Source organism: Ruditapes philippinarum, unplaced genomic scaffold, assembly GCF_026571515.1.
Source record: "Ruditapes philippinarum isolate M1 unplaced genomic scaffold, ASM2657151v2 ctg1971_1_1_1_1, whole genome shotgun sequence".
NCBI lineage: Eukaryota > Metazoa > Mollusca > Bivalvia > Venerida > Veneridae > Ruditapes > Ruditapes philippinarum.
This window is the reverse complement of record NW_026852944.1, coordinates 68,613-96,147: the sequence shown is the minus strand read 5'-3', so window position 1 is coordinate 96,147 and position 27,535 is coordinate 68,613. Positions and strand designations below refer to the sequence as shown.

The following is a 27,535-nucleotide window of genomic DNA, read 5'->3' as shown; positions in this document are numbered from 1 at the left end:
TTTGTCAAATTAAGAAAAAAACTCAAATTTGCCGGGCAACAAGATTATTATAAAAAAGAAACCCATAGATGCAGACCTCCAAATAAACTTTTGATAGTAATGTAGATGTAGAGTAGATTTATGTCAACATGTTACTTGTATCAGTTTGATATATACATGTACATCTCATGTATATCTCGTAAGTTAATACATGTATAACCAACCAAACAGGAAGCTTACTGAATACATACATATATAGTATGTAATAAAAACAACCGATATAAAATTCGACCGCATCCTTGATAGGGCAACACAAGACAACATTTTCTCATGTAAAAAAAAGAGATACTTCAACCAGTAATAATTGCTAGCAATTTAAGTTGTCTCGTCGTAATTATATGTAAAATTTTAAAGCGGTACAGCACGCTAAATATATATACATCATCATAAATTCCTGCAAATATATAACATTTTAGTTTTCATAAATGATAGATATTGTAATTAATTTCTGAACAATATATAAATATTTAAACAATACAAAAAAATGTCAGTAAAGTGCGCGCATTTCATAAATGACATTGTAACTTCTGCACAATATCTTAATTTACATTAAAACAATTTTTAAAAAAAATCCGTTTCGTTCAATTCAGTTTCAAAATATTTCTTCTTTTTTTTTTCAAAACAAAATTTGATAAATATAACATAATTATTAACTCACATTGTTTTTGTTTCAGTATAATTTTGCACATGGTATGCCAATATCAAACACTTCTATATTAATTATAATTCGCAATTATTATGAAAATGTTCCAGCCCTGTATATAAAATAGTTATCATTAAACTAAAATTGGACCAGGAAGAATTTTCATATATAGCAGTAAGACGACACCGCTTTTCAAAATGCCGTCATCCGATTTGTTTGCAATCTGCAAAAAAAAAACACGTCATTTTTGCCCGAACTTCCTGGTTGGAATAGCGTTATTAAAATCGATAAATTCTTTATCGAGAAAAAAAAGTTAAATTAATTTTGTATCTGCTTTTATTTGAGGTCATATTTATGTTAGCTATAGATAAGACTGGAATAATTCTTTAAGCACTTCCTTATTATGGTTTTAAATATCAGGAAACAACTGGGGAAAAACGCAGAGACAGACGGACAAAAGATTGGATAAAATATAATTGAGCCGCGTCACGACAAAACCAACATAGTGGGTTTGCGACCAGCATGGATCCAGACCAGCCTGCGCATCCGCGCAGTCTGATCAGGATCCATGGTTATGCTAAAAACCTATTTGGGTAGAGGAAACTCTTATACCGGAAAAAAGCCAAAATTAATCCTTGATCAAAAAAGGGGTGCCATTTTAAAAAATTTTAATATTTCATGTTGGAAACCCGCACACTTTTTAGGTGTTTGAAAATCGTCCCCTTCATATAAGTTTAGTCATTATCAGAAACCTGCTGGAAGAAATTTATTATTTCCAAAAGAAAAGACAAATTTTGGCCACCCAAACCTTTTTGCCTTCCCATTTGCTTTTGGGTAAAAAGTTTTAAGATATGGAATCTCTATTTCCTTTCTTTTTTGAATTATAATTCACATTAAGTACTACTTTATTCAGGTGAAAAGCATCTCACAATATCGAAAACCTTTATTTCAATGTTATAAAACTTACGTTTGCCCTTTTTGAGAAGGAAAATATATTCATTTCTTGGGCATAATGTGTCTAAGTATTTACAGGTAGGAGTCTTCCCTCGGGGGAAAAATACGATATATGTTTGCAAATGGAAATATAAACTTGGTGTAAATTGAATTCCAAAGAAAGACTGCATGATCGTAAAGAATTTTTGCGCGGGAATGATACCCTAAAACGGCCCCTGCTATCTTTATAGAAGCAAAAAAAACAACAACACCGGAACTCATACATAATTACAGTGGAAAAAAAATGTATAACTACACCAAAAAAATACTACAACAAAACAATCAAGCAGAACCCTTTTTGAAAAAGACGGATATTTTCAATAGAGTTAAATTTCATGACAGGGACATATTTCAAAGGAAATATTTCATTTTACCTTTTGTTCGTTAAATATCATATAACGGCACAGGAAATTATACTCAGAAACAAACATTCTCAAGTGCTCACAAATAAATCTCATTTTAAAAATTACCACGGCAGGCAGATACCCGTCATGTATGTATCAGTGTTGATCAATAAACTGTAATCTAATTAACTTCCGCAATACACAAGATCTAATAGTACGATAACATACAGCTTTTACTTCCGGCTTCGCTAAAACTCATTTCCTTTGTTCCGTGCGAAAAAAAAATGTGTGTGTTTTTTTTCCTTGGCGACAATGACAATAAGACGTTCTAAATTTGAATAAAAATAATAATAAATAAATATATTAATAATAATAATAATAATAATAAATAAATAAATAAATAAATAAAAGTATTAAAACACGTGGGGTATGCTAGTTTTCTTGGTTATTTAAGTTATCAGTCAAATGTATATATACATGTATACGTAAATGGAATATCAATTATATATTCAATGAATTATATTGAATAAAAAAAACAAATATACATTTGAACTTTTAATTCTTAAAATCGATAGGGCCTATAGTTATCTCTATGAAAGTTTGTTTAGTGTTGTCAAAATAATTATAATAAAAAAAACAGTTACTTGTTTTGCGTTTCAAGCCATAAATGTTTTCAATCGTTTTCATTATTATTATTATTATTATACGTCGTATATATTTATCAGAATAGAAAAATGCTACGTAAGTTGTGGGCTCTAAAATATACATGGATTCATGATGTACAAATATATTAATCTTGTGAATAAATATGTCTTACATATACTGTATGATACACTTATAAAGCTATTTACACATGTATCTGAAATGTGATACAAATGCACGAACATTTCGGACATATTTGCCAAATTCGCCAAATCAAATATTATAACTAAAAACAAGCCTAGAAACGACAAATAATCTCTTCTATGAAGTGGGTTAATTAACATTTTAATTAAATATTTTCAGTATACATTGTCTTATAATAGTAACTTAGTAAGTATGGTCATAAGGACAGAAAAATAAAACATCTCTGACAGAAAGTGAATGTAAGGGGAGGATTTTTCCGGCCGCCACATGGAACAAACAACGCTGATGTGACAATAAATGGCGAATTATCTTCTCTTTTTTTTTTTCGAAAAAAACAACAACACCAAAACAACAAAACAAAACAAAAAAAACACAACTACAACACAACTTTAACTTTAGTTTGCAATTCTGACACCAAATATGGTAATTTTAACATAAACATAAATACAGGATTTAGATTAGAACATCATTTTTTTTCACCATGTACCGCATTATTCAGATTATTTCGAAAACATATTACCTGACTACCTTGTAGTTATAAAAAACTACTTAAGGTGTGAGCTTTACAGGAGTGGTCGCGTGCAAATAATAAATGAGCCATGTCACGACAAAACCAACATAATGGGTTTGCGACCAGCATGGATCCAGACCAGCCTGCGCATCCGTGCTGTTCGCTATCAGTTTCTCTACTTGTTATACGGTTTGCAAGCGAACAGCATGGATCCTGATCAGACTGCGCGGGTGCGCAGGCTGGTCTGGATCCATGCTGGTCGCAAACCCATTATGTTGGTTTTGTCGTGACGCGGCTCAAATGATAGTAATGATGTTCATCAATTCATAAATTACGCCGTAACATGACAACATACAATAATACGCATCACAAACTATACAAAAAGAAACGTATTTGCACCGACAGAAACCCGCCATTGATTTAACGATACGAAAAGTAGATTACCATAAATGTTTGCTGTTACGAAGTCGTTATTGAAGGGTTTACTTCCTGGTAGAAGGGCGTGTTAAACAAACGCGGCTACAGACATTGAGTCATCTGACAAAAAAAAACGAACCTTAAACGTCACAATATAAAGTCGGATGTCATTGTTTACATTTGAAATTGCACATTGAAAATAGAATTAAAAATTCACTTTATGCACGTGCTTTGTAGCCGATAGGAATCATTTTGACTGTTATATTAAAGCGGGGCTTACGCTTAAAATTAAAAAAAAAATATGAATGTCTCAACCCAAAACATAGCCAAAAGCTATTAGTCTTTTGCACCAGTATAAAGCCAGATTCTGTTATGGTGGTTGTTTTATGCCATGCCATATTTTCGTTCAGCGTGGCGCCTGTCAACAACACGAAAATACATAGAGGATATTTGTTTGTTTCAGTGTAAGATCGAAAAATATTTCACCGAGTGAACACCAGATGCAATATTTTCCACGAGTGGCGTAGCCACGAGTGAAAATATAATAGCTGGGGTTCACGAGTGAAATATTATTTGATCTTACATGTAAAACAAACAAATTTTCTGTTTATTTCATGATTTTTTAACGATTTTTACACCATTTTACTGATTTTTGCCGCGTAACTTCATGCTCTTATCTTCATGACGTCATCAAATAATGACGTCACAATGTTGAAGCAAAATATATAATTCCATGATTATTTTTAGATTTTAGATGTTTTTCAGCACAACGTTCGTAAATATTTACGAACTACAGTTATCACGTACATTTGTTATTATGATTGACTACATTTCCGCTGAAAAAAAACATTCATTAATGATAAATATTTTATTTTTACGCCAAATATAGTTCGGCTACTGTGAAATTATATTTGGTAATCATTACTGTGAAATTATCAGAATATAATTAACCGTTATAATTCAGTAATCTTCTGCAAAACATGTAATAAAACAATGTATTTTCGTATTTTCGCCTGGCGTCACGCAGAACAAAGTGATCACTTTGTTCTCGTCTGGAACCCTGCGGAGCAAAAATACGACATGGCGCATACCAGCCACCATACCCTTAACTATGGTGTCCCAACAGTTGCAATGTTCATTTATGCAATTCAGCTGGTTATGGGTCTAGGATCCATCGTAATTTACGTTGTCGTGCGTGAATGTAATCTTTTCTTTAAACGATACAGAAAAAGTTCAGGGAGTTTGCATTTTTATTAAATATTTAAAGACGACCTCTGACCTAATCGTGCTTCTCATGTGAATAACCGGCGATATATATAGAAACTGATTGTCCAATTGTTACATCGTTAAATACTGACATGTCCGGTCATTGATATGTATATATTCCTAACATATTATATATGATTATATATGATTATATTGTGATTTATACTACGAAGATTGTGTCAAAGTTATTACGTAATCAGTTGCTATTGAAAGTTCACGTAAACGTGTAAGAAAATAGAGAAATCAATTTCGGATTTTTTTTTTCTACCAGTCCTCAGTGAATGAAAAATACCCTTGAACTTATTCCAAATACGTAAATTGTATTAACAAAGTTCGCCCACTAAGTTTTGTATATATCTTTTAATATGTATTACATAATTATATAAAAATTGATAACGTTAATAAAAACGTTTTCAAGTGAGCAAATAAAGTGATATAATCTTGCCTATACATGTACTTATAACGTGTCAAAACATGCAAAAAGGCGCTTATTCCGTGTGTAATGGTGTACACATAATAGGATAATAATTAATACTTATAAATTAATTTTAGTATATATTTAGGCATACATTTGGTACCTAAACGCTCACATTATTAGGTCAATGCTCTTCACCTTGAAGTCGAATTTTCCATTAAACTTCCGGTATAATTCCCGATCTTTTGCCTTGAGCACATTTGCGACAATTTATATGTACATTTCGTTATTATTTGAAATCATTACACGGAGGGCGACGACATTCGGGAGAAAATTACGAAAATTATTATTGAATATAATAAATGACACAAAATTATTACTTTAAATAAAAACTTCCGGGTCAGTACTCTGCTGCATTAGACTTCTCAGAGACTTCTTGCAGTTTGATATTAAAAAGACACACCAATGATAAAAGAAGTGTTGGGTAGTTGGTGAGCCGTGGAAAGTTGAGGTAAAAACGAAATGACTAAACAAATTTTAAATACTAGTACACCTTCAAAGGTAACATCAAAACAGGTGCCCCTACACAACACGGGTATTTAACAGTGACGCCCACGCCGCTGGAATGCAAAAATCTGTTTTAACATCCGAGTTTTAATTCTGCTTTGGACACGTTTTTAGATAGTTATGACGTCATCGGATAACATTGAATGGTAGCGGAGGAATTTTCATGAAATATAGAAGTTAACGCTGTTCCCGTGTCACTCGACTCAGTTAAGAAATATACATAACATACCATGACAGATGAGGTTTGGAATAAATGTTAATGCGTAATTTTGACGATAAAATTGCATTAGACTATTGTAGAAAACGTTTTAAAAGCTTAATGTAGACAAAAAAGACGGCAGTGTTGTAAAATTTTCTCTATACAGAGCCTTTACAGGGTCCGATGAGCAAATATGTATTTTCTCAAAAACTAACGTCACGTTGGAAAACGCATTCCAGCGCGGCTTCGGTTTTTCATCAATTGGTTTCAATTTATATCTTTTTGTATATTTAAGTCATAGTGGCAATGTGCAATTAGACTGAAGTTTGAAAATAGCTTATGTCTATAGACAAACATAAAGTTTCACTTCAAGAAAAATCTCAAATGTTGTGAAAGGATTAGTGAAATCCAACTTGAGATTTTTTTTAACAGATGAGTAAGAATCTCGGCTAATTCTGAGACAACCTTAGGTTGAGTTTAGTCTCAGTTTGAGTCCGGGTCGGCCACCACTTTGCCTTCTACAATCAGATTTTGTCTTTAAAATGTTCAGTTCTAAAATAAACCATTCTTGTTTACAGATGACCTTAGCCCTCTCAGATGAGCTAAAATACAAACGGGGTTACATTCAAGTTTACAAAAAAGGTTATCAAATATCTCGGTCAAATGATATAGGGCACTTCTTATTGATTTCTGTGACAGATAAAAAAAAATCATACGATAGGCAAAGTTTTAAATCAAGCATGGTGAATATACCTAGCCAAAAGAATGTAGAAATAAGAGGTTTAGTTTAGCGGCTTCTTGATAATTTTAGGCATTTCAAAGCCCGAAATAAAACGTTATAAGGTATCTTTAGGATCGTACAGGAAACCTTTCAGGGAGAACCTTATTCAAGACAAACAGTTAATTTGAGGGATCGTTTCTGGAGAATCTTGTCGAATGAAATGAACATCATTCCTTTACAGGCCCATTATCCGCCTGAAATACTTTTATTTTCATTATTCAAAAAATTTTAATCTTTTGACGTCTTTTTACAGGTTCATGAAAATTCCTCACTGGGAAATTACCAGAACATTCTATATTTTGCTATCACTAAAATGTAGTAATTTGTGTGAAAGGCAAAATACTACTTATATTTTGCTACTTTCATGACAAATTATTTTACATTAAGCGCAATTTTCTTGAGATGATAGCATCTTACATGTTCTAAAACCATTATTTGAGCCGTGTAATGACAAAACCAACATAATGGGTTTGCGACCAGCATGGATCTAGACCAGCCTGCGCATCCGCGCAGTCTAACTAGGATCCATGCTGTTCGCTTACAAACTCTATAACAAGTAGTGTAAATTGATAGCGAACAGCATGGATCCTGATCAGACTGCGCGGATGCGCAGGCTGGTCTGGATACATGCTGGTCGCAAACCCATTATGTTGGTTTTGTCGTGACGCGGCTCATTTCAATTTTAAGGTTATAATTTTCACGTTTGCCCTTTATAAAGAATTTTTTTAAAAACTAGAAATGTGTCATCATGCCACGGATGCCCCCGCATGCAGCCAAAATTTCAGATGGTGCATTAATTTTTTTTTTTCATTTTAAGTTCAAAGCCCTTAAAACTTTTCAATGTTAACACAAACCATTTCCATACAACGTTCAAGGCACTGAAATTATTCAGTCTTAACCTTTAGAAAAAGCATATTGCATATTTGTAGCCAAAATAATGGCTAAAAGAATGAGTGCTGAAACTGAAAGTTCAAAATTTTTCCAACATTCAGGAAAGATAAGTTTGTCTAAAATCATTGAACCATGACCAAATTCAAACTTAAACTGCTTATTCCTAAGATGTATCTATATTATTTTCAAAGTGAAAGGGACATAACTCTGCCAAAAATCCATCAAACCATGACCAAATTCCAACTTGACCTGCCCTTTCCTTTGACATATCCATATGTCAAATTAAAATTGAATATGTAACACTGTTAGGTAGATAATGAACAGAAACTGTAAATTTCATATTATTTTCAAAGTGAAAGGGGCATAACTCTGCCAAAAATCATTGAACCATGACCAAATTTGAACTTGACCTGGGCATTCCAAAAACATATCCATATGTCAAATTTGAGTTGAATGTGTTGTACCATTGGGGAGATAATAAACGGAAACTGAAAATTTCATATTACTTTCAAAGTGAAAGGGGCATAACTCTGCCAAAAATCATTGAACCATGACCAAATTTGAACTTGACCTGCGCATTCCATTGACGCATCCATATGTCACGTTTGAGTTGAATGTGTTGTACCTTGAGGGAGATAATGAACGGAAACTGAAAATTTCATATTATTTTCAAAGTAAAAGGGGCATAACTCTGCCAAAAATCATCGAACCACAACCAAATTTGAACTTGACCTGCGCATTCCTTTGACGCATCAATATGTCACGTTTGAGTTGAATGTGTTGTACCTTGAGGGAGATAATGAACGGAAACTGAAAATTTCATATTATTTTCAAAGTAAAAGGGGCATAACTCTGCCAAAAATCATCGAACCATGACCAAATTCGAACTTGACCTGTATTTTCTCATAACATATCCATATGTCAAGTTTGAGTTGAATGTGTCCAACCGTTCTTGAGATAATGAACGGAAACTGAAATTTCATATTATTTTCAAAGTAAAAGGGGCATAACTCTGCCAAAAATCATCGAACCATGACCAAATTCGAACTTGACCTGTATTTTCTCATGACATATCCATATGTCAAATTTGAGTTGAATGTGCCCAACCGTTCTTAAGATAATGAACGGAAACTGATGATGACGGAATGACAGAATGACGGAAGGACGGAAGGATGGAAGGACGGAAGGACGGAAGGACGGAAGGACGGAATGACGGAACAGGGTAACACTATATGCCCCGGCCATTACATGGCGGGGGCATAAAAAGCGTTTTCAAGAAATAATGTATGATAGGGAGAATATACCGAGAGAAAGAAAATTCTGATTTCTACGCAAACAAATACATCAAAACATTATGTACTGTACATAAGGAAAATATGCAAATATATTTCTTGAAAGTATTCTTTTCTAAACTTTAAACAATACTTTTGTAAACTACAACAGACAGCAGATTTCAAAGTTTTAAACTCTTTAAATTTCGTATAAAAGAATAGAAGTCATGGATCTCCCCACCGACCCCCTCCCCCTCCCCAACCTCATTTTTTATCAATATGGGCCTTTGTTTGTTTGTATGTTTGTTTGTTTCATTTTACGCCTTTTCCCAACAGTATGAGGTCACTGCAGAATCAAAAACACCACGGTATACATATCTTAAATAGACGCATGCATATATAATGGTCTCTGGAACTGCCAAATTAACTTCATCCTTGAATTTAACTTTTAAAAAAACTCTATTAAAGCAAACCTTGAAGACATGTGAACTTTCTTTTCTTGGTGTAAAAGAATAGCTTTTATAACATTATATTGCTACCCCTTTACTTGAAAAATTTTGATAATAGACTCTTTCTGCTTTAAATGTGGAACAAAACATTTATATTTTAAGGGATTAAAATATGAAAATACAAAACTTAACATCCAAAGGCTAAATCACTTCCGTTTCCAGGAAGGCAAAAACCAAAAAAAAATACAAAATATACTGGGGGAAGTAAATAAACATACAATTACGTTGTATACAAGCAAACATAATTATTGTTCTTAATTCTACTTCACGTGTATTTCGTTTGGCAGTGTCGCATATCTAAAGCGATAATGTTAAGATTTTTTTTCATGAATGGTATTTTATTGTTCAAGTTGTCGATAATTCGAAATTACAATGCTAATCAGATTTCTTTATTGACGGTTTTACCACTTGTAAAAACATATCTGATAGTCTAAACAATGGTTATAGGCAACTATTAACACTAGTATATTGTTTGTACAGGACCCTTCCACTATCATATTATGGCTCTTGTAGAAGTATTTGTATATACCAGAGAGTTAAATCTTGATCCTTTCTTTTATGTATAGTACTGATTTTTTAAGAGGTTGTGGTGACTTATGTACGGTGGTATAAATTGAAAATTCGTTACAATTAGCACGGCCATAAAAAGTCATTTTCGCTTTATTAAAAAGACAATCATTCTATATACAAATAAAAATTATTTGCATTAAAGATGACAAGTCTCTATATTAAAGGTAACGCTATTTAAAGTAACGGTAATACCATAATTTTCTTTATTAAAGGTGATCACTTAATACTCATAAAAGATGACCTTCCTCTATAATACAGCCGATGATTTTCTATATCAAAGACGACTATTCCCTTTGTAAATGGTGACCATTTGCTTTATTATAGGTAACCTTCCTTTATTTCTTTAAATTAATGGTGACCGTTCTCTATATTAAAGGTAACCATCATTTTTTACTCTTTTTTATCAAGGTTGATCATTCTCTATAATTAAAGGTTACCTCCCTTTATTTCTGTTTATTAAAACTTAAGGTAACCGTACACTATATAAAGATGACCGCTCACTATATCATAGGTGACCGTATTTTATATTAAAGGTGACCGATTACTATATTATAGGTATTAAAGGTAACCTTCCTTTATTTCTCTATATTCATGATGACTGTTCACTATGTTAATGGTGACTTCATGACTTCATGACAAACCATCTTTTTTATCTTTATCAAAGGTGACCGTACACTATATCGAAGGTAACATTTCTTTATTTATCCTGTACACGATGTTCCTTTATTTCTCTTTATTATTGTTGACCGTAGGCTATATTAAATGTAACCTGCCTTATGTCTCTTTATCAAAGGTGACCGTACACTATATCGAAGGTAACATTTCTTTATTTATCTTTATTAAACATGACTGTAAACGATGTTCCTTTATTTCTCTTTATTATTGGTGACCGTAGGCTATATTAAAGGTAACCTGCCTTATGTCTCTTTATTAAAGGTGACCGTACACAATATCAAATATACTAAAAGAGAGCGTTCTTTATATCAAATGTGTTAATTCTGTTAATTATTATTCATATAAACAGTCGCAAAGGTGACCATTTTCTGCAGTTATGTTTATTTTTACACAAAGTGTTGGAAATCCGCATTAGGTGTGCTCAACCCACATCAGATTTATCGCGTTCCCAGTTGTGTTCTAAAAATTGCATCAAATATACTTTGATAATTATTGACAAAGCAGGTTTTGTGGCATTTCGCTATAAATCTTCAATTTATTCCCTTTAAGATAATACATCGTCCTAACATGCGGTTTCTTTTCACATCCTAGACGCGGACTTTTGCACGTTACATAATCGTATGACTATAACTAGCCTCTGATAAAATAGACAGTGTAAAAAGCTATGAAAGTATCCATTGTTACGCAAATCATAAAAGGGAGGTAATAGAAAAAGGGAGGTAATAGAAATGTTCAAGCAATCTTTTCATACAACCCTGCCATTGATATGTATATTAAGTTATAAAACATTTTTTTACGATTAATATGGCATGTACGTGTTCACTGACTGGAAATCACGGAAATTTATATTTTTGAATATTACAGCTAGCAACGTCAATATGTAAGCCAAGACTATTTTTCTTCTCAGAAATTATCTTCTTTTTTTTTTTAAAAAAAATTAAAACCTTAAAGCCTGCAAACTTTGTGTAAAATTTATTGAATGCAATTATACTCAATACAGGATATACTTTTTTTTCTACCTGAGTTCTTTGTAAGGTATATGGGCTTTTTTCGATAACACAACTTATCTTGTATTTCTCCGAAAACATTCAATACATCGAAATCTACCATCGTTTTGTTCTAAGTAATTCTTGGACTTTGCTTAGAAGGGGGGGGGGTTGAATTTTTTTTTTTGTAGTTTTGACATCGAAAATTGCTAATTGTTTTGAAAATTATCAATAAATAGATAGACGTATTCTAGACGAACATACATTATCAAATCTATGAATAATAATTTGCTATGTAAATCAATGTGGATAAAGCCAACACTCCAACGACCCATCCTCAACACCCCCCCCCCCACACACACACACACACCTCTTTGATGACCCCCAACATGTGTAGATTGAAATAATAATCATGTCTAAAACACCTAAAACTAAGAGATTTTAGTGGGATGACTATAATATTACTTCCACTTCTCGAAATCCACTAAATAATGGATAAGTATCATATGGAAATAATTATTTCAACTTTGTCATTTAGCCTTATACAATATAGGTTGACCCTTGCCATGTTGATGTATAATTGTCACTTTTAACTACGATGAATAACCAGGCAGTCATATTGTTCTTTTGTTGTTGTTGTTGTTGTTTTAAAAATACGATCGTTTCCTATATATTATGACATTTCAGTGTAAAGAGTGGTATATTTACGACCAAAAGCAAATGGCAAATTGAACAGTACTGTAGCTGGATTAGTTTTCAAAATAATCACATACTTACTATCATGATATTTAAATGGAAAAAAAACATGATGGTTCCATTAGATTTATTTGGTTCTAATTAGATCTGTTTCCAATGCAGATTAAGTGTCAATGTAACATAATTAATTTTGGTTGCCGCATAAATGTCTCTTCGGCAAGTCTTCATATGAGCCGCGTCATGACAAAACCAACATAGTGCGTTTGCGACCAGCATGGATCCAGACCAGCCTGCGCATCTGCGCAGTCTGATCAGGATCCATGCTGTTCGCTTACAAACTCTATAACAAGTAGAGAAACTGATAGCGAACAGCATGGATCCTGATCAGACTGCGCGGATCGCAGGCTGGTCTGGGTCCATGCTGGTCGCAAAACCATTATGTTAGTTTTGTCGTGACGCGGCTCAATTATGTTAGACTACCGAAAACCAACATAAAGGTGAATGTCATTTTACATAAATAAGTAAAATGAACAAACTATAAAATTCATAGTTATGATACTGGGTGGGGTATTTCTTATGTCAACTTAAGATTAAGTCGAACATCAATAATAATATCTATAAAATTTGTTACGGTTCGGATCGGAATATCCGTTCCGAGGGTCGGTCACCTCGGATTACATGGTCTTAAAAAAAATCTGAACTTTACATTGTATATATAAATGACATGAAATAAAATAATAAATCTCCTTATGTATATATGATCACGAGATTGGGTAATAATATAAAAATAGCATTAATTTCTGTTTTGTGAGGACGGGATTGTGGTCCAGTGGTTAAGACAGCTCAGAATTTGTAGGTACGAACCTTACCTGAACAAATTTTACACGACCCGACTCTTTTTTTTTTAATAACTTGATAAGCTAAAATAAACATGTTTCAACTAAATTATACATGCATTTCATTTCTCTGTCGCCAAAATTGTGCCGAAGGGCATTAAGGTCGTACTAGTTATATGTGCGTAACAAGTGACTTTAACTAACTGATCATTTAAGCAAACGAAAATATTAAAAGTAAGAAAAAAACAATATTGACTATACTATATACATGTACCTCCATGGGCTGGTGAAATTGGAATGAGGTTTAAGATATAGTGGTATCCGTTCGCAAACGTGCGTGGGTACGACTCCTGGGAAGTGCTGGTTTCGGCACAACCTTGTGGGTGGCCATTTTTGTTTAGCAGTTTTTCTTTTCTCCATTTATTCAAGTGGGCTTTCTTCATTCCTTACTCGTTTTTTTTTCTTCCGTGGAATCGATTTCTCCTTCTTTTTACTGAACTAAGTGTTTAACAGAACTTGTTCTTATGTCCCCTTACTTCGGAATTCTTCCTGAATAGTGATCCCTATAAAGGCATGATTAACATAGTCCTAATTACTGAAAGCATCCTTCATAGATTCGTTGACGCAGTCTTATGTTCTTTAATGAATTATTCACTGTCACAAATGTTATAAAAAAACTCTCCTGTCACTATTAGGTTTTCTATTTTTAGCTATCCAACGCTTTTATGAAGAAAACACTACCTTTAACTTTCCTTTTTTTTCTCTAATCACATACATCCATTTTGTATAATTGTAACTTACTTCCTCGTGCTAATTTACAGTAATAAACTGCTGACTTCACTTCAATTCTACTTAATTTAAACCGGTGATAAAAAATATGTACATTACACTCGTTTCCGGTGTAGTACTTAAAATAACTTAGTCGTCGCGTAGATGAAAAACTTCAGTGTTTGAAATATCTCACGAAATCCAATCCCGTTCTTGTATTATTTTATACTGTAAATCTTCATTTATTAACCGATATTTGATCAATTAACGTACATATATAACTAACTGCTTATCGGTTGAACCTTCTCTATAAAGTACATCCTCTCAACGAGAAGCAATATTCACATTTTGTTCGTCTAATAACCTTCCTTGTTTCGTCGATTTAACTACGCTTTTAATGGCGTCCCGGTGACATATAAGGCGATATTCATGATATAGTCACCGGGAGGTGTATATACTTTTATCTGTCCGGACATGTACACACATTCAATGTTTATTCAGAGATCGGGTTAAATTCGTACAATCAGGTTAAAGCAATGTCGCCTTAAATATTGTGTTGGGTTATAATATTGATTCAAAGCGTTAATGAAACGACCGGCTCTTAAGCTACTAAAATGTGACGTAACAAACAAGAATGTCGTTAAATTCAGTACATTTATAAATCAAGTATAATCGTTTAAGGCAGAAGTAAAATATCGGGTTTTCAACGCATTAATTGAATTTAGTTCCGCCAAGTGATTTTACATTTCATAAACTGTAATGTACGTAAACTTGTATTGAAAATATACGGTGAAAATGTTGGCAACATGAATGTATCGTCTATTTGTGGGACAAACAAAGTCCGTATTTTTAACTACGGGAGCGGTTTATAGTTACCCATGTATTATAAACACGCACAAAGATCAGGAATCCCAAAAGATAACGATTTTTGTCATTCACTATTTAAAGAAAACAACTTTAAATCGAGAACATTCGATGTTTGTTATGTATACGTCATTCGCGTACGGTTACGCAATACATTTATTTAGTATCTGATTTGATAACGAACACAACAAAAGATTAATCTAAAATCAAGGACATATCATACCCCTCATGAATGCAATACCGACAATTATCTTTAAGAATATATAGATATACATATCTAATAAAATACAATATAACATTTATATATTATATAGAGATAGACATAGTTTTGTTTCAATCATGTAAGGCTTATTAACCCATGATGAGAAAATAGTAGCATAATATTATATTTATGCTGCGACCAAGCTTATCATACAAAAAAAAAGCGTGAACTTAGGTTAACATTGCGAAATATCTATTCTTGTTTTAAACAAGATTGATTTTTTTTAAATATCCTTAAACAAATAGAAGATTTGCAATACCACAAGGCGTGGGCTTATATCTATTACTCTATCGAGTCGGCTCACGACAGAGAAAACGTTTATGGTTTGAAACCTTAGACTAAGTGATCTGACACAAGACCTCCACTTCAATAAATTTAACTATCAGTAGTAATATTGGAGGGTATCTCTTGCTTCTTTTACTTATACGACAATAAGTACAGTTAAAGTGATTTAGTATTTTGCATGGATGTTAGGAATACCACTTTGTTGATGGTTAGGAAACTACCCGCCTATATGACTGAAATACTTTTGGGAAAAGGCGTAAAATGAAACAAACAAACAAACAATTGTAAACATTTTACCTAAATCATTAACTATAATAATTTAATATGTATCGCTATTTACTTCAGGTGACTATCGTAACTTCTGGAAAGTTCTAAATTCACAATAACAAGATCATAAAGCACATGTTTGCCCTTCCTTTCTACAGAAAAAAACCCAAACTATTTCTGAAGATTATCGTGCCTTTAAGTTTTTGTTGTTGGCTTGTTTGTGCGTGTCAAATAATGAAATTTAGACACAGATGTAAGACTAACTAAAAAACAAACTAGTTACGTATTCGTGACAGTTTCTATTCAGGTTATAATTAGTTCTGCCCTATATACGACAGGTCAATTCATTCTCGTGTTACCCTGAACAAAATGACATAGTCACATACTTAACTTAACGTTTGTAAATTTTCTAAAGGCCCGTTTTATAGCGCTCGTGGCACAAATTGGTTAACAACCTTAAAGCGACGAGTATACAAAATTCCAAATATTTTTCCACCCATACCCATATTATATCAGAGTAGCTGCCGTTTTGCATATTCAATACTTGTAAAGTTTTTTGTCTGTTCTTGTGTATCATTTAAGGGGTGGGTGTGTGAGTGGTGATATTAATCTTCAGTTGCTAAACATATTCTAACTCACATAATTATTATGTTCACTGGACAACGTTTTCCAAATTAAAACACAAACTTAATTTTCATCAAAAATATTATACACACTTATAAAATCATTAGTTACACACATTATACCTTTACGGTCCATTGATGCGACAAAATATGCTCCCGTACGAGATACACGATTATAGTTCAAATAACACCATCAATATTTGTTAGGTACATATGTACCTGTAGTTTTCTTAAAGGTTTTCTTTCTTTTCTTTTCAATTGATGGCTTCCTGATATGCGAGTATCCAAAGGTTCTGGCGGGATTTAACCCTGCATTGCAAGCAATGAGAGGGGGTGGGGGGGGGCAGTTATTTGAAGTCAGTTACCTTACCCACTGGATGCCTCCACTCTCTTTATTGTTTAGTTGTTATTGTTGTTGTTGTTAGTGTGGTTTTATATGATTATAAAATGCAAGTTTTTAAAGAAAAATCGCGCTCTACTTTGAATATTTGTAAATCGTATTTTAAATTAATTAGCAAGGATCATTTTAGTGAAGTATTGTACACTTTACAAAACCTTCAACAACAACAACAACCAAATCTCAAAACAATTTTTACCGCAGCTTGTTTATCGTTTCAATAACACCATCAGAATTGTACGAATCGAGACTATATCGTATTTTAAACATTCAAAATATCTGATCCTGACCAGAGTATAAAACAACCATATTTAGTTTAGCAAATGGGTACGATTAGAATAGAGGACGAATGTTCCTCTAAGTAGAATGCACGCAGACGACATTTTAGTTGCGTATAATCTAGTGAATTAACGTTTTGTTTATATTCAGTCTGAACCAAATGTGCATATTCATGAATAAAATGTGCACGTGATTGCCGTACATGTTAAATCTATGATCTTTAATTGTTCCAAATAATTTACAGTCAGAAATTCACATAATAAGTAAATTCGGCCTCTCTAATTTTCGTACACAGAAAGTATTAATTGGAAAAAGTGTAATTCGTTCCCTTTCCTGCTCGTACCAATGTTAAAAGGTCGTAAAAAAACAAAATGATTCAACCACGTTGGACCAAAATTTGGCAGAATGAATAATAATTCAACCATGACTATAATTTAAGAATTAAATTAACAAAAGGTTTTATATTGTAGTGTATTGTTAGTGCTATTATTTAGCAGTCAAATTTAAATCTTAATCCGCTCAGTGTTGTATTGATCTTTACGATCTAACTGATCAATCTTTTTAAACAATTGCGTTTTATGATATTTATTTTATCAATATATAGCTAATAAAAGAACAATAGCAAGATTTGCCAATTTTATGACGGTTGAGCATACACATATTAACGTTAGTAAACATAACTTATCAATATGCAATTTCCTTCAATGACTTATATATTTTCATTGTTTGGTTAAGTAGGCGCCAAATTCTAAAATCAGTACAATGAGGAAATAAACATAAAGAACAATTCCGAAGAAAATCATGTTAACGCTTAATGTAAGGCATTTGAAAACGAGTGTTTTTGGTTTTAAGTAGACATGTTACCTACACCTGTCCCCATCTGTATACAACTGTACCCAAATCCAAATTTCAACAGGAAACAAAATGGGTCATGCTATAGCATGCTTGAAACCTGACATTTATATATATATTTGTTATGTTGTCGTTGTTATTATTCGGTAGCTAATGTAACACGAGTTTTCTATAACAATTTTTGCTATTCCATTAAAGGTAGTATCATATAATAAATTGCTAAAACAAATGTTTTTCATAAAATAAAGCACAGATGAAAAGCAATTAGAGGAACTTCTTAATAAAGGTTTTCGGTTACAAGGAAAGACTCTTTACAATTTTTTAATTTCTATCAACAAAGTTTAATATCAGCTGAGCACGACTCTTATGTTAAACGAAAAAAAAAACAATATCACACATTTTATGCTTTCAAAAAAAAATCCAGACCCATCGCTACAACAAACGGACTTACACATGTATATAGAGTTTTAATGAGAATCATGTTATCATCGACGTTGAACAGGAATAATTTAATTTCTAAGTAATCAATATATGAGCCGCGTCACGACAAAACCAACATAATGGGTTTGCGACCAGCATGGATCCAGACCAGCCTGCGCATCCGCGCAGTCTGATCAGGATCCATGCTGTTCGCTATCAGTTTCTCTACTTGTTATAGGGTCTGTTAACGAACAGCATGGAACCTGGTCAGACTGCGCAGATGCGCAGGCTGGTCTGGATCCATGCTGGTCGCAAACGCACTATGTTGATTTTGTCGTGGCGCGGCTCAATTATATGATTTTCTTTCATTTTTAAGATCATTAAATGCGGATGTAGTGAATATCTTTCAGGATTCGTATCGAAAAGTAGTACTGGGTACACAAAAGTGAATCACTAATTTATGGCGTGATCTTGCTATTCAACAAGTTAATAAAAGGATTGAAAAGAAAACACTTTAAAGTGCATCGCCATTTTTCCCCCTCCCTAAAATTGAATGACGCAAACTGATACGGTTTAAACATTTTATCCGTATGCGATCTCAAAAATACAAACACACATGCACATATCTAAAAAGCGTGTAAAAGGTATAGTTTACTCGTTTATGCCATACATAAGGATTTGGCAACGTAAACTGATTGCAAATTTAAAAATCAAATAAAATTGATGATTATCTTTGTTATTTCTTTACCTCAAAATATCTTGTTTCTTTTGTGTTGATAAAGTATTAAATATTAAAGATGACCAGCCATGACACTGTAGATAATGCATTCTGTGCGGTAAATAAATAAAGTTGATGAGTCGTTTCAAAACCATACTAGTCATTATTTTCTTATTCGATTTAATGTCCTTCCCTTGTGTATCTATTACACATTTTATCAAGATAAATTTTTAAAGCAGCATGCCTCCAGATTCATGCGAATTTTTAATGAAAATTTTGACTTGAATCTTTTTACATTTCTTAAAATCTTACTACATTTTTGTCTCAAGTATTATTTTCTTGAAATACTTCAGATCAACTGAAACCATGCAGCTTTAAGCCATATATGGCGGACTTTTGCATAATTGACCTGTTCCAGGTGAAATAAAAAATGTTAAACATAACAAGGTAAAATTAATAAAAAAATGTCACCCATTTTTTTTAACATACGGCGTGCAGCCCATTTTTAAGCGTTTAATATTTTATATCTGGATTGATAATCTTTAAGCACTTATCACCTAAACTACAACGTGGCCCAATTCTGCTGAAAAGGTTATTCGAACAACTCAAATATTGAAGGCCCACCCGAGTTATCGATTTTATAACCACTCATTTGAATCATATTTTTAAAATCTTTTGTTGTTGAAGTTTTATTTTGAAATGAAAGGTCGTGAAAATTACAAAGTTATTACCTTGCTGATGTAATTCTTATAACTGTAATATGTATACTATACGGATTGCTTATCTCAGTTATTTAAACATGTATTAAGTCTCGAATCCAGATATGTTTTTTATGAAAAAAATCAACATCATCCACTGTAGGCCTTGAAATGTCAAACTTTCTTAAGACTTTATACTATCATTTCTTTGTTTTACTGGTAGTGTCTGAGAAAGTGCTAGTGCTTCATGATATTATTCTTTAAATAAAAAATGAACAAGAAGCGTCACAATGTGAGGAAACCAGGTTTTCAACGATCAGGTATTGATGTGACAAGAATTAGGAATCAAATATGGCAGTGAAGAAAAACAGTGACCTTGACCTGAACCATCACATCATGTGTAGTAATCCTGAGTAGCGTCTTGATATAAGCTACCCACAAACTAAGTTTGGTATCAATAGGTCAAAGCAAACTAAAGAAATGACGTGGAAATTGAATTTCTATTTTTAGAAACATTGCCCTTTACCTTAATCACAAGCACCTGGGTAGCAATCTCGAGTATATAAGCTACCCTGGTATCAATAGGTCAAAGCAAACTGAAGTTATTGAGTTCTATTTAAGCAACATTGACCCTCACCTTAATCACAAACACCAATCTCGAGTAGCGTCTTGATATAAGCTACCCACACACAAAGTTTGTCGTCAATAGGTCTCAGCAAACTCAAGAAATGACGTGGAAATTCAATTTCTATTTTTAGAAACACTGACCTTAACCTTGATAACAGACATCTGGGTAGCAATCCCAACCTACCTTTTACTAAAGTTATGCAGATTCAAAATTGTGCGTCAATAGGCCGAAGCAAACTCAAGTTAATGAGCGGAAACTGAATTTCCATTTTAGCAACTTTGACATTGACCTTGATTACAGACATCTGAGCTGCCTCTTGATATAAGCTATACACCAAGCTTGGTTTCAATAGGCCAAATCAAACTCAAGTTATTGAGCGGACCTGAATTTCTTGTTTTAGCAACACTGACCTTGACCTTGATCACAGACACCCGGGTAGCGATCCCAAGCTGCCTTTTGAACGGGAATAAAAAGTTGACGCCCGCCCGCCGACTTCAACATTACAATTACCGCTTTTCGTTGATGAATTTTATTTAATTATAGAGTGGATTGAACAGGATTGACCTGACAAAAGAAGAAAACATCAATAAATCAAGAATGTCAAACTTGTATGTTTATGAAATGACAGTCACTGTATTTTTGTATGAAGACAAGTTTGAGTCTTAATATGTTGTTGATGCCAATAGAAAAATCGAAAACATCGGAAATCAACGTCATGTTTACGGAAATCGAAACATCGTGAAATACCGCCCACTTTGAGACTGTCACTGAAGTCGACTGGTAGTTTCCGAAGTATATCCAATAATAGAGCAACACATTGTTTCCGTGCTGGTAAAAGAATGCTTTAAAGACAATCAGGTAATCAACATAAACTGCTTCATTTGTGTAATGGATTTGCCCACTATTGAATTTGGAACCGGCCCATTAAAAGTTTAAGGGATTTCAATATACCAATTGAGCTACCAACAGTATAGCGTCTGGTCAGACTGCCAGGAGTGTAGGCTTGCCTGACTCTGAACTTGTGGCAAAGGAAAAAAAACAGTGACCTTGACCTGAACCATCACCTGTGTAGCGTCTTCACTTTACACCGGTTAAAATCACACCGTTTCATCCATGTTTCAGCATTTGTAATGTTTATGCATAATTACAAACAACTTTTCTCCAGATATTCTTATAATCTTAAGGACAAAACATACAATGGCATTTTTCATCATTTTGGAAAAATATCAGAAACAAACACCATAGCAAATGTTAAAACTTTTGAACAGTAGCAACATTTTATATGTTTTGTATCTCAAACATAGCAACAAATATAGTCCATGAAATTACCATGGTTGGGAGGGTAAAATTATGTTTATATTTGAAAAAAAACCTGAAAATGTGGCAGGCATACGTCTCACATGTTTCACATTTTGACACTCTCAGTTCTAAATATAGGAATTTTTCTCTACTATGCCTAGACAATCGAATGCGTTAAAGGGTTCAAAATTGAGATCAGGTCATTCTGACATACTGTTGGCTGTTGCGGCGTCCAAGCAAATAAGGTCATTGATCTCAAACGACTGGTCGCTTTGAATATATGGACGTTGTGGAAGTCTTACCGATCCCGAGGCAGTCGTTAAATCAGTTCAAGCATATGCTAAGATGCACACCTGCTGAATGCAAAGGAGAGCACAAAGAGAGCAGTCTGACCAAAGTTGAAGCCTACACATGACACTAAAAATGTTAAAAGCGTCTCTACGAATTAGACACGTGGATAGTGGATACAACAAAGTGTGAGGGTTGATATGCAAGAATAGCAAACCTTTGACTAATCAGAAAGTGAATGCATGTTAACGCTACCATGTTTCAGCCGAAGTTGATTAGGCTTTGCCACCAGTATACGGCCATCTGGTCTGCTTCTCCTAGCAGTCGGACCAGGGTCTTTATTGTTGACTGCGCAAGTCAGATATGTTGATATTGAAATCCCTTTTAATGGATTCTTCCAAATTAAAATCTGGATAAATCCATTATATGTAAGTTCAACAGGTTAAGGTCAGTTTTATCAACATCTTGTTAAACATGATAAGTCAGTCAGCGTTTATTGACAGCGATTATCCTTCCCGATTTCCAAATGTTTGATTAATACGGAAGTTTAAGATAGCAGACGACCAGTGTCACCGAAAAACAGAGAAATTGAACTTCTTCGGCAGATTTCTTCTGTTATCGTATATTACAATAAGTAGGTCAAGAGACCCACTTCCTTTAACTTATTATATTTAATTAGATTATTCTATAATAGGTTATACTATGTCGTAATATATTTTGTCACTTTAAATAAGATTTTAAGCAGACGACAAGACGGCAGTTCTTTGAATAAGAGAGGCGACATCTTGGATTTATAAAGAAGTTTCAATTGGCATTTTCTTGCACTTAGAGCACGAATCTCAGTACCTCTCCTTTATAAACGGTCACTTCCCCTCGGCACTTTTACTATTAGCACCGAAAACTGATATAAAGGATATGAAGTTTGGAGAGTATTTGAGTTTTGTATGCTGATCATTTTGTTCTGATTTGAGTTCTGAAACTGATCTTCTAGTACCCTCATTCTCCGCTAAAAGCGATGGGAAAAAGAGATGTGTTAGAAACTGACTTTGCTGCACATTTAAATGTCTTTATAACGTATTGTCTTGTCAATAAATCAGACGAAAAAGCATTTTACTATCCAGCACCAAAAGTGAGTTGCCTATGCAACACTGAAGAAGCCAGGTTTTCCGTGCGGTCTGACATGACTTGACTAACTTGAACATTTAAACTTGTCCCTCACCGCTGTGGGTTGGAATCGCCCCAGGGACTTTGGAGGAAGGAATTGAGGAAGCTATCCATTAAGCTTCCGGAACATTGGCGGCTCTACTCAGATGCCCGTTCGTGCCTAAAATAATGCACGAAGTGGCACATGAGGCCTTCCTCCACCAGTTAAGCTGGAAAGTCACGATATGACCTCAACAAACAATAATGATTTCCGTAAAGTTTTTAATGGCCTGCCCTCAAATAAACGAAGAGTTTCAGAGGTTTGGCACGTTAAGGGATAAATACTTAACCAGTCAATATTTATATATTTAATAACTGACAAAGAAGCATGCGTTCAAACAGATCAAGTATAGACAATTTATTTATACATTGTATAGTAAGAAATTTTCTCTTTTCCTATTAAAAAAAAGAACTAAGTACAGCTCAAATATTTTGCGGTTATACATTATCTAAAATAGAAAGGCGGAAGTGAAAATATATTAATATATTGACAACACTCGTTTCAAAACGTTTAACAACTATCGCGTTTCCTGGTTTAACAAACACTAACTGATAAAGATACTTTATATAGTTTTGAATAAGATATATCTTCCGGGACATGCTTTAACAATGACGAAGCTTGTAATGTTATATTGAAAAAAAAATTAGCAAAACGCTAAGTACATGTATACCGTTTTTACTATAAATAGACCATAATTTATAGACACATATCACAGCGCAAGGTGTCAGTGAAATATACATTGAAATCGTGAAAAAACGTGTATATTTCATGAACATTTACTGACGTCATGATGTGCACCCGGTCACCTTAAAAACACAGATTTAGAATCGGTGAAGCAGAGGGTCGCCCGCCTGTAAACGGTAAGACGCACACTGTCTTGATCTAAGTATTAAGTTGTAAATTGTCAGGTTTTCTAGACTGCCAGTTATGTTTTTACAGAAAATACCATAACAATATACGCAAGTGCACTTGATTACAAATAATTTGTTAACGTTGAATAAAATTCCACGAGGACTTCGGCAGCATTTACATCTTTTTCATTTTTTTCTGTATTACACATGGGGAGAAAACAATAAAGGGCCGTAATTCTGCAAGAAGTGATCGAATCACTAACTCTCACCCCTTGATATTCATAATTGTGCGAGAGTTTTGTTCAAATCTCTAGTGAAGTATGAGAATTTGTTATTTATGTCCTATATATACGTTTTAAATTATTATTCACAGAAACCTAAAAGTTGAGATGCTTTTATCATAACAACATATAAGGAGCAAGTTAATTGAAAATCCAATACCGTGATATTTTGCCCTTTGAAAGTTAAAATACACGAGAAAGAGACATGCACAGATTAGTGATTATCGCCGAGGATCTAGTGAACATGTTTATTTTAATCTACCTTAATATAAGTAAAAAGTACACTACCATTAACCATCCCTTCAATTTATTCGATGATGTTTCATTTTTTGACTCATTTCTAATACTGATGACAAAATCATATCCTTGAAGGGGAACGTAATTTATTTTTATCAGCGAGAGAAGAAAACACACAGTCATGTGTCATCAGGCAGTCAATCGTGACAGAACATAACAATAGTGTCAGGGGCAGGTAACCCAGACTGGAACAAAAAAAAAACACATTTGAACCTAGACTAGAGCGCCACCGGAAGTACTGCATGAAGTAGTGTTTCGGAAAGAAAATAGGCCAGACCAACACAGCATATTTCGGCATTGTTCGGCTTTGCGTTTCAGTCAGAAATATACCGAAAATACGAAACATATTCCATAAATAAAGTGTAAGGCTAAATTTATGAAAAAAAGAAAAATAGTGAAAATACAGTAAGATACGATGTTCAAGTAAGAAATGAACCGAAAGTACAGCTATACATGATGTTCAAATAAAAAATGAACCGGAAGTTCAGCTAGACATGATGTTTTTAGACATGTGTCAAGTAAGAAATGAACCGGAAGTACAGCAGACATGGTGTTCAAGTAAGAAATGAACCGGAAGTACAGGCATCATTTAAAAAACTAACCGAAAATACAGCAAGTCACGTTGCTCAAGTCAAAAATATACTAAATTCGGTAAAAAACATTATTAAAGCAAAAACCTACCGGAACCATAATCAGACTCTGGACTGTGTGAAGCATTGTCAAGATCTACGATAGTCCTCTCGTCTTTCTCGTCCTCCCACGTGCTGATTACCTCAATTTCTAACATGACTTCCTCGGGGAAATTATCGTCGTGTGACGGCCACATCGAGTCCCCTTCTGTTAGAACATACACTTCATTGCCTGCAATAATGAACAAAGTGTAAATTTGGTGTATAGCTAAAAAAGAGAGAAAGAAAGAAGAAAAACAATTTGGTTAGAACAAGGTCTGAGGTTATAAAGAAATTTTATTATCTCAGGTATTTGATTGGTCAAAAGCTGCCTAATAATGTTTACTGACCAATGAAAATCCTGAGATTTGAAACAAAACTCAGACAAAAAGTTATAAGGGTATATAAAATAACAGCTTATGATGAATATATGAAAACATAATTATATGCTTCAAATGTGAAAATGTTAAAATCAATACACTGTGGACAGGCATTCTTAAGCATTTTAGCAGACAAGCTTATTGTAGTAAAAGCCCATGTGACCAAACTTTGACACAGTCACATAAAATTCAATAGGGGTCATCTACAAGTTATAACCAACCACAATATCAAACATGAAGACTATGGGTCAAAGGATTCTTAAGTTTTTGGGCGGACAAATTTTTTTTTAGTTAAGACCGTTCTGATCATGACCTTTGACCTAGTGACCTCAAAATAAATAAGGGTCATCTACTAGTCATAACCAATCTCAATGTCAAATATGAAGACTGCTGAATAAAACATTAAAAAGCAATTGAGTGGACAAGCTTTTCTAGTCAAGGCCCCTGTGACCTTGATCTTTGGCCCAGTGACATCAAAAGCTAAAAGGGTCATCTTATGGTCATGACCAATGTACATGCCAAATATGAAGACTTTGTGTCAAAGGATTCTTAGGTTATTGGGTGGACAAGCTTTTTGAAGTCATTGCCCCTGTGACCTTGATCTTTGACCTAGTGACCTAAAATCAATAGGGGTCATATACTAGTCATACCAACCTCAATACCAAATATAAAGACTGTGGGTCAAAAGAATCTAAAGTTATTAGGCGGACAAGCTTTTCTAGTCAAGGCCCCTGTGACATTAATCTTTGACCCAGTGACCTCAAAATCAAATGGGTCATCTAATAATCATGCCCCACCTCCATGTAAAATACGAAGATTGTCGGTCTGAGGATTCTTAAGATTGGGCGGTCAAGCTTTTTTAAATCAAGGTTCCTGTGATCTTGACCTTTTACCTGGTGACCTCAAAATCAATAGGGCTCATCTACTAATCATGACCATTGTAAATACCAAATATGAAGACTGTGGGTCAAAGGAATCTTAAGTTATTGGGCGGACAAGCTTTTTTAGTCAAGGTCCCATGTAACCTTAACCTTGACAAAGTGACCTCAAAATCAATAGGGTCATCTTATAATTATGACTAACCTCAATGCCAAATCTGAAGACTGTGTGTCTAAGGATTCTTAAGTTATTGGACGGACAAGCTTTTTATAATCAAGGTTTCTGCGACCTTTACCTTTGACCTAAGTACCTTAAAATCAATAGGGGTCATCTACTAATCATGGCCATTGTAAATACCAAATATGAAGACTGTGGGTCAAAGGAATCTTAAGTTATTGGGCGGACAAGCTTTTTTAGTCAAGGTCCCATGTAACCTTAACCTTGACAAAGTGACCTCAAAATCAATAGGGTCATCTTATAATTATGACTAACCTCAATGCCAAATCTGAAGACTGTGTGTCTAAGGATTCTTAAGTTATTGGACGGACAAGCTTTTTATAATCAAGGTTTCTGCGACTTTTACCTTTGACCTAAGTACCTTAAAATCAATAGGGGTCATCTACTAATCATGACCATTGTAAATACCAAATATGAAGACTGTGGATCAAAGGAATCTAAAGTTATTGGACGGGCAAGCTTTTTATAATCAAGGTCCCTGTGACCTTTACCTTTGACCTGATTACCTCGAAATTGCGCACTCAATTGGTCAACTGGTCTTAATTTATTCAGTTTAATCAAAGAACTTGCCAATATACATTTTAATAATGAGAATATTTATTTCTCTTAACACCCAAGGGCAATTTCACAGCCAC

General features: G+C 33.7%; 1 protein-coding gene across 2 annotated transcripts in view; it reads right to left on the bottom strand.

Moving 5' to 3' along the window:
* Positions 1-27,535, bottom strand: part of LOC132728979 (uncharacterized) — a 72,155-nt gene that overhangs the window by 7,545 nt on the left and 37,075 nt on the right. Inside the window, exon 4 of one of the 2 annotated variants that reach the window (XM_060714711.1) lies at positions 25,418-25,597. In XM_060714711.1, the coding sequence (XP_060570694.1) occupies positions 25,418-25,597 (180 nt within the window). Of the gene's footprint in view, positions 1-13,729; positions 14,622-25,417; positions 25,598-27,535 lie in introns of those variants that run through there. The other variant, XM_060714715.1, reaches the window with a different exon arrangement.